Source organism: Austrofundulus limnaeus, unplaced genomic scaffold (assembly GCF_001266775.1).
Source record: "Austrofundulus limnaeus strain Quisiro unplaced genomic scaffold, Austrofundulus_limnaeus-1.0 Scaffold496, whole genome shotgun sequence".
NCBI classification, from domain to species: domain Eukaryota; kingdom Metazoa; phylum Chordata; class Actinopteri; order Cyprinodontiformes; family Rivulidae; genus Austrofundulus; species Austrofundulus limnaeus.
In genome coordinates this window covers 52,936-61,951 of record NW_013952898.1, presented here as the reverse complement: position 1 = coordinate 61,951, position 9,016 = coordinate 52,936, and the positions used below count along the sequence as shown (strand labels likewise).

Genomic DNA, 9,016 nt, shown 5'->3' with positions numbered 1-9,016 from the left:
CCACTTTACAGCCATGAGCTCATGACATCACAATAAATAAGTTTTTCTTCAACATTTTATGTGGCAGTAAATGCATCAGCTTTAAACTATGGAATCATTTAAACAATGATTAGGTCATATCAACAGGGCAATCAATAGGGCACCTTGATTAGGTGAAGGAAAAGCAGAGATGAGGGTGCCATGCTTGAAGAGGCATCAATTATATATAGATGTGAGACAAGGACGTGGCCATGTAGAAGGAAACAGAAGCTATGTGTAATCTGAGAGGGCAGATGAGCCACCTTACTTTTTCAGATTAGGCACAGAGCACACAGGTGAAGGTTCTCACTGCAGGTAGACTGATCTTCAACTCTTCTCACAATGGACCTGCTGTCTTTAGTGTTTTGCGTCCTGTTGGAAGCCCTGGCTGTGTACTGTAAGTAAGCTGTTTTAACTTGAATTTGCCATTCATTACAGTGACATAAAAAGGATTTGGGTAAGGTTAGAAGGAAAAGTGTTTTATTCCTTTGTAACTGAAGATGACCAGCACAATTAAAGCTCCAGGTTCACAAAATCAGTTTGCATGAATATGTAGCTAACTGATTTAAAAAAAAAAGTTACAATCTGTAAATTTTAGAAAGAACTGAGACCAGAAATGTGTCTCACAGGTTTGTGCGTCTACAAATAATGAATACTGAAATAGCAAAAAATAAAAGGAAAAAGAAGAGAACAAATGTGAATAAAGTTTGAATGTAATGTTTGTAATATTTTTTAAGTTAAATTTGGTTTTGGTACTGTAGAATACAGCATCACAGTGTCATTATGGATTTGATTGTAGCCATCAACATTTCACTTAAAACTTTAATAGAAACAGATCCAAAGAGTTACTGTTTGCAGTTGACAAGATTTATATACATATATGAAAAGATGAGGAAAAAAAACCCGAGCTGATTCACAAAACTAACTTGAAACCTCAGTAACAATAGATGAAGGACATCAACTCAGATAACAGTAGGTAACCATGGCAAATACACTCCTCTGTGTCAAGAAATCATGTCATTAATGAAAAGATAAAGCTGTGGGACTGAAACATTTAATGCTAATTTAAGATAGGCTGTTTGTTGTTGTCATCTCTCCCAAACTCCAATTTGCACTCACTCGTCAATTTGTCATCCTGTTAGTTTGTCATTAGTTTGTTGTTGAAGATGCCATTTCTCTGGCCTTGAACTCTCTATAAACATTTGGATAATGGAAAATCTTATGTCAGGATGCTTTTTATAGACGACAGTTGTGCTTTTAATTCACTCATACCTCTGCAGCTCATTTATAAATTGAAAATTCTTGGTTTACATGAGCTTCTTGACTTGCAGACCTCAAAGGGTTAAATTAACAACTGTTTTTCTAACAAACTCACTTTGAGTACAGGATCTCTGCAAGGTTGTATTTTAAGTCCTCTCTTTTTCACTTTGTATACCTATGATTAAGTTGCTGTCCATCCCAATAATATGATCATCAAATACGCAGATGATACTACTATTTTTGGTTTGACGACTCTTTCCATCAGTCTGAGGTAGAAGATGTTCAGTGAAGTGAACAAAACAGTTTGTTTCTGAACACTTAAAACAAATGAACTGATTGTTGACTTTGGTAAGAGGAATGTTAATCTGCCTATTATTATAAATGGCACAGATGTACAGAGGGTTGATAGTGTTAAGTTTTAAGGAGCGACCAACTCAAAAGATTTGAATAGGCATTTACACACCAATATCATTGTCAAAAAGGCTACAGAGACTCTTCTTTTTACACAAACTCAGTAAGTTCACTCTAAATATAAACATTCTTTTAAACTTTTATCACTGTACAATTAAAAGTCTTCTTGTTAGCTCTATCGTGGTGTGGTTTGGAAATCTCATAGCAAAGAAAAGAAAGTGTCAAACAGAGTGGTACGCTCTGCTTGTAACACAATAGGCTATGTGTTGCCAGCCTTTGAGGACATTTTTAAAGGCAGACTTCTTTCTCAGTCTTTATCTATTATTAATCATCCAACTCAGCCTGTTGAGGATAAGTTTGAGCTTCGTCCCTCGGGGAGACGGTACCTTTCCATCAAATGTTCTACGTCTCTTCATTTAAATAGTTTCTTTCCACTGCTTTTTAAACGGAATGCATTTCGTGGCCTACATGATTGTAATGTGTTGATGAGTGGTTCTTCTGTGGTTGTTAGTGTCTTTTTTTGTATTTATAATTTTTTCATAATTGTCTGTAGTGCCAAAGATATAAGCTCTTGCATATATATGTTTTTTATAATGACAGTTTGTCTGTCTGTACACAGTTTTACTCAAAAAGTTATAAATAGGTTTTCACGAAACTTTCAGGAAATGTTGAGGTTATCTTAAACAAATGATAACTTTTGTGGTGATTTGACCCTAAGGTCTTTGTGTTGATGTTCGCTCTCAGAGGGCTTCCAGTTAAAAGTTAGGTTCCAAGATCTTACATAATACTCTTATGCACCATTATGTGTATGTTAATTTGACACCCAATCTGGACTGTATTCACTTGTGTAAAGTTTCTATTTTGGTGTGGCACATGGCACTGCAGCCAATAACAGCTGAAAATTAATACCTTGAATGCTGAAGAGGTATAGCTTTGCCCTCTATAGTAATTCTTTCAGTCACTGAGATATTTAACTTTGGTTTTTATTCTAAGTCTTTAAAAAGTCTGTTTTGAGGAACTGTCAGTCTGTAAATGGTGTCTTTTCTCTTTACCCTGTGGCTCAGAAAGGACTGATGGATTCGATTTACACAAAGATTAACTTTATTGACATAATTTTTGCTCCTTATTTGTCAAAGATATTGTTGAACAGTTCCACATCTCCTATTATAAAAGGAAASTGTACATCTGTCTGATTTTTTTCTGCTTATCTGGGGTCGAATCGCGGGGGCAGCAGCCCAAGCAGAGACACCCGGACTTCCCCCTCCCATGCCACTTGGGCCAGCTCATCTGAGGGAATCCTAAGGTGTTCCCAGGCCAGCTGTGAAACATAGTCCCTCCAGCGTGTGCTGGGTCTTCCTCTGGGCCTCCTCCCAGTGGGACATGCCCAGAACACCTCCCCTGGGAGGCATCCAGGAGGCATCCTAACCAGATATCCAAGCCACCTCAACTGGCTCTTCTTGATGTGGAGGAGCAGCAACTCTTCTCTGAGTCCCTCCTGGATGACTTTCCAGGAGGAAACTTATTTTGGCCACTTGTATCCAAAAACTTGTTCTTTCAGTCCCTACCCAAAGCTCATGACCATTGATGGGGGTCGGAACATAGACGACCAGTAAATTGAGAGCTTCGCCTTCTGGCTGAGCTTCACCACGACAGACCGGTACAGCGCCCGCATCACTGCAGATGCAGCACCAATCAGCCTATTGATCTCTTGCTCCATTCTTCCCTCATTCGTGAACAAGACCCAGAGATACTTAAACTCCTCTGCTTGGGGCAGGACCTCCTCCCCGACCCGGAGAAGGCATGCTAACCTTTTCTGGCTCAAGACCATGGTCTCGGATTTGGAGGCACTGATCCTCATCCCAGCTGTTTCACACTTGGCTGCGAACCGCTGCAGTGAGAGCTGAAGATCATGATCTGATGAAGCCAGTAGGACCACAACATCTGCAAAAACCAGAGATGCAATCCTGAAGTCACCAAAATAGATCCTCTCAACACCTTGGCTGCAACTGGAAATTCTGTCCATAAAAGTTTTGAACAGAATCGGTGACAAAGAGCAACCTTGGCAGAGTCCAACTGACTTACTGTTGGCAATGCAACCAAACTCTGACAAAAAGAAAGCTTAATTAAAAATTTAATTAATTAATTAATTGCAAATTACTTCTAAACAAGAATGGCACAATTTGTACAATATAAATTTCCTGTGTTGCAACACAACCCCTGCTAATAATGTCCCAATTCTTAGAGTTTGCAAATGTTTTTATATTTCTTGTTTATTTGTATTTCAGTTGTTTTTCACTTTCTATTTTTAAAGCATGCCAATTTCAGTTTTCTGATGGGATATTCATGTCTACAGTGAATATTAATGGTTCCCTTTCACAAGTTTTTCATTACATAGTTAGTTTTTCTAAATATAAGCATCAACTGTTGGATAAACCTCAGTTTAAGCTGAATATCTTTTGTTAGAACATTGATTCCCTGTAAGTTACCAAGGTGCAACAGCTCATTATGTCCAAAACAATTCTCTAAACTACAGAATTACTGTATATTTCGTTTCATTAATTAATTAATTAATTAATTTAAAAGGACAGTGCACATTAATCAATATTCTGTGAATAGAAATGTGCTGGAATTAGCACAACAGATACATTTCATCCATGCCCTTCTTAACTAGCAATTAAAAAGTTAAAGATTAAGCTCCTTCAGGTCATTCATAAATCACAGGCCAGGTCCGGCTCACATGTACGTGTTTAGAAATGAACCCAGCAGTGTGGAACCAAAAAAGTTGTGGAGCAGATCTCAGCTTGGCTGAACCGCAACGTATTTACCTCTATTGTCGGCTCAGAGGGGTGTCAGAGGTGGGCTCACTTTAGCCCCCTTGCCGCCTCTGTGTTTTTTTCCGAATGATCTAAGGTGGACAGAACACGCGTCAGTCCTGGACTGAGCTGTCTTACGAATGAAGCATGTGTGTGCCTGTGCTTGTTTGTCATAGGACTGCCTGTTTCAACTGAAAATGTAAAAAAAAAATCACCAAAAATTGCTAGATTGTCAAAAAGAAATTGAAAATGTTAAAAAAAAAAAACGGTCTGGTTTATCTTTACATTAACATTTGTGTGACAATTGTTCTAAGGAACAAAAGTTAATTTGGACAGTAAGCAAACTTAAAATCCAAAAAAAAAAAAGATGTAAACAGTTGATCTTTTTAAATCAACAATAATTTATTGTTATCAAGTCTAAATGAACTTTCCTGCCATATTTTCAGCAACTGGAAAAGGGGTAATAATGTTGTAGTAATTAACCTAATATATTAGGACCTTCTTGACAGAAGATTAGGCATAAAGACTGTTTGTTATAAATCAGAGAAGATGTCTTCAACTATTATGATATACTGCATGTATTTATTTTAATAAAGATTAAAATAAAAAATTTAAATACAGAGAACAGACTGTCGATGCAGAAAACACCTTGGAATGAGTTCAACTTTTGACATGAAAAATATTTTAATAAGTAATAAGTTTAATGAAAGTAAAAGCATCTGAGACAAACATTTGTTATTTAAAGCTAATTATGTTTTCCTGAGACTGAAATAACTTTCCATAAAAAATGTTGCGGTTGTCTCACTTTGATATTGGAGGCTTCACTCAAAATAAAAGGTAAACAATATGTTACCATTCAGAGTACGTCTTTTATGCCAGGTCCTATTTCCTTCCTGATAATACAGCTTGTTCCCCTTGACAGTAGCTTTATTTTAAAGGCACTTTCTTTGAGTCTTGAGGCAGACACATCCTGCTACTTAGTCTCATCTCTGGGGTTTGCTGCACGGCATTTTCTTTGTAATAAATTGATAATTATCAACAAGCTAGGTTCCTTTGCCTCCGTTATCATTTCAGAACAAATACACTTTTAATATCCCCCTTTGTTTGTCTTTTCACCTTTTTTTCTCTCTTTCACAAAAAGAATGTGAGAAAATAAAAAAGATCGAGAAATGACAAATGCAAAATTCAAAGAACTAGGATCTTTTATCATACGCTTTGCAAAATACTGTGAAAAGATTCATTGAGTCTGGGGAAATCCTAATGAGAAAAGGCCAGAGCCTTTTGTGATATTTCAAGTCCTCAGGTGACATGGCATAAAAACACAGTAAGGCTACTGTGATCAATATGACCACATGGGATGGAGAGTACCTTAAAAACCATTGAGACTAAACACAAGTAACCAATACACTAAAGACTGCTACCTGAAACTGTAGACAGTAAAAAAAATCAAAAACAAAAAACCTGTGTGGGAACACTGCAGACTTTTAGTTAGGATTATAATAGTGATTAAAGTTACAAATGGACTGGGACCAGAGATTGTGAAAACACACAACAGCTACAACTGTAAGATCATTACCCACCTCCTCTATTCAAGCCAGTTCAATTCATTCTTTGTGTCTTCATAAAATAATTGCGGCCATCCACTTCACCGCTTATGAAGCTCATGGAAAAGGCAGAAGGACAGCCAGCCAGAGTRTACAGCTCTGTGAACACACATACGCCTGTTTCCATACCATAGATTTTCATTGTATTGACTAGAGATGGCTTCCTCCCTCCAATGCGAAGATAATGATGATAAACTTTTAATGAAATGTGTGGTTTAAAATTGTAGTGAGTATAGACGGCTTTCTTCCGTTGCTGTAAAAAATAATAATGATAAAAACTCAATGAAAAGTTTAGTTTAGCGCAACAAATTTAGGTCCGCAATTAGCATTTTTGTGCTTCAGGGGACTAGTGCCCACCAATGCTAACCACTAATGCTAATTTTACATACGGCTATATTTCAGCCTGTTTTAAAACTTGCAAAGCTGAAACTGGTACAGCCAAGAACAAGCTTTGACAAACTCCGAATGCTGTATTAAAATTCAGGATAGCTAATTTGAAACCGCAATTATTTGGCCATTTTATTAACATATTGGGCTGTGATTGTGTGTGGTGGTATTTAAAAACAATCCTCACCACATACAGTCAGAAAAAAATATTATGAAGGCCACCACAGCTAAAATCTGAAATTGACCACATCTAAGCCATTTTAGTCATTTTAGGACAAAATTTTCTATGGTGGTAGATGACAGTTTAACTCTAAACTAAAGTCAGTCCGTCTGTCCATTTTCTGCCGCTTATCCGGGGTCGAATCGTGGGGGCAGCAGCCTAAGCAGAGAGACCCAGACTTCCCTCTCCCCAGCCACTTGGGCCAGCTCATCCGGCTGAAACCCAAGGCGTTTCCAGGCCAGCCGAGAAACATAGTCCCTCCAGTTAAACTAAAGTCGAACTATAAATTTTGAGTGGATGGCACTTTCATAATTTCTCCAGGTCCTTGTCTAGTTCTTTGTACTTGTGCCTATTACATTAAGGTTTTGTACAATTGTTTATAGCAAAATAAAGTGGCAGTTTGCAGTTGCATTTTAGAAAATGTTCTTCCAGCACTTGAGTTATTCAGAAAACTACAGAGGCAGAAAATCAAATAGTGACCCCTGCAGACTGTGCTAACACCAGATAATGATGCTGAGACTGATCCTTTTTGAGAAACAATACATCTCTGATATGAAGGCATTTGTTTGGTGAATTCTTGTTTTCCTTTTATTTTAGCTGATGCAGCAGCTACAAAAATGAAAGTGCAACTGTCAGTTTTGTTTCTTTCTGAAAATCCAGCCAGATTTCATCCTCACTGTTTCTCTCTTCACTGTTGTGTGTGTTTCAGGTCAACAGGGTGCAGAGGACCGCATAGTGGGAGGCTATGCACCAGTTCCACATTCCATCAAGTACATTGTGTCAGTTCAGACCACAAACCGCCAACACTTCTGTGGGGGCTTCTTGATCAGTCAATTTTGGGTAATCACAGCAGCGCACTGTAACATTGGGTGAGCTGGTTTTCCTCTTTTAATTTACCTTTACAGAACACAAAAATGTAATATTTCATCTATCCATTCATTTTATTCACCCTCTCTTTTTCAGTGTAACAGGTACCTATTTTAGTACCCTGACTCTAAGCACAATCACTGTGCAAGAGGCAGGGTAAAACCTGAACACATCTCAAGTCTGTCTCATACAAGCTGCCCTTCACATGTGGGAAGAATTTAGAGTTACCAATGAACCAAAAACGTTCATGTTAGGTTAATGAGGGAACCAGAGCACCAAGAGAACACCCCTGCAAACTATACTCAGAAAGGTCCAGGCCAGGGTGTGATCCTGCAGCTTGCTGAAAGGTGACCTTGCCAACTGCACCGCCATGCTGCCAAAGCTGAATAATCCCAGACAAAAACACAAGATTGAGGAAGCCCTAAAATAAAATTCTAGGGCACCCAGTACTTTCTTTTTACACAAAGTTCTAAAAAAAATAAGGTCTGGTGCGAGTAACTGAGACCTGACTTTTATGTGTGGCATTGTGTGTGTGCAGATTAGATTAGAGGGATTTACAAGTCATACGAGATGTTCAGCTCTGACCTATCAGAGCTGAAAGAAAACACATGAAAATGACACCAGTACCCAATGGTGGTGCTTCTGAAAACCGACACAACTGTTGGTGCCAGTGAAACTCAGTGACAATGTAATTTTTGGTGAACAACACACAGTTTGGTCTGATAAAAGGAATTAAACATTTGGCATTAAATCTACATGATGAATTGAATGATATTTTATCTGATATTAAATAGGATACATTATGTTACTGACTGTATTGTTAGGCTTTCACAGATATGTGTCAAATGGAAATATTGATAATTAGATTTTTTTTCTCATATAATACTTACCTGTTTAAGAAATTAAATATAGGTTTTCTACTGTGCTTTATGGTGGTTTCAGTTTGTTTAGCTGGCTTCTACAGCTGTGTTCAAAACTTTAAACATTCTGGAAAAAAAACAGACGTTTTCAGAAAATATAAATCAGGGGTGTCAAACTCCAATAACCAAGTTTAATTCCAAAGATTCAGACTTTAATTCCATATATTCAAGGTCAATTTCATATATTCAGACTCTCATTATATATATTTAAGCTTTCTTCAGAATATTCTGGATGTTCAAGATTCATTCTTTATATTCAGACTTATGACAACATACAGTATTTATAATAGTTCCCTGAATGGAATGCTATGGCATACCCCTAATTCCCAATAGGTACACACATAATTCCCAGCAAGTCCATTCAGACTTTCATTCAATATATTCAGACTCTTACTAAATACATTCAGACTTCAGATTAATTCAATATAATCAGATTTACAGCAATATGTTTGTATGATAGATAGATAGATAGATAGATAGATAGATAGATAGATAGATAGATAGATAGATAGATAG

The 9,016-nt window shown here is 37.3% G+C and overlaps 1 protein-coding gene across 1 annotated transcript in view; it reads left to right on the top strand.

The window, feature by feature from the left end:
• Positions 1-231: 231 nt before the first annotated feature.
• The window catches only part of LOC106530160 (trypsin-3), a 12,706-nt gene continuing 3,921 nt past the window's right edge, over positions 232-9,016 (top strand). Inside the window, exons 1-2 of the mRNA XM_014025740.1 lie at positions 232-415; positions 7,423-7,582. Coding sequence (XP_013881194.1) covers positions 361-415; positions 7,423-7,582 — 215 coding nt within the window. The 5' untranslated portion in view covers positions 232-360. The remainder of the gene's footprint in view (positions 416-7,422; positions 7,583-9,016) is intronic.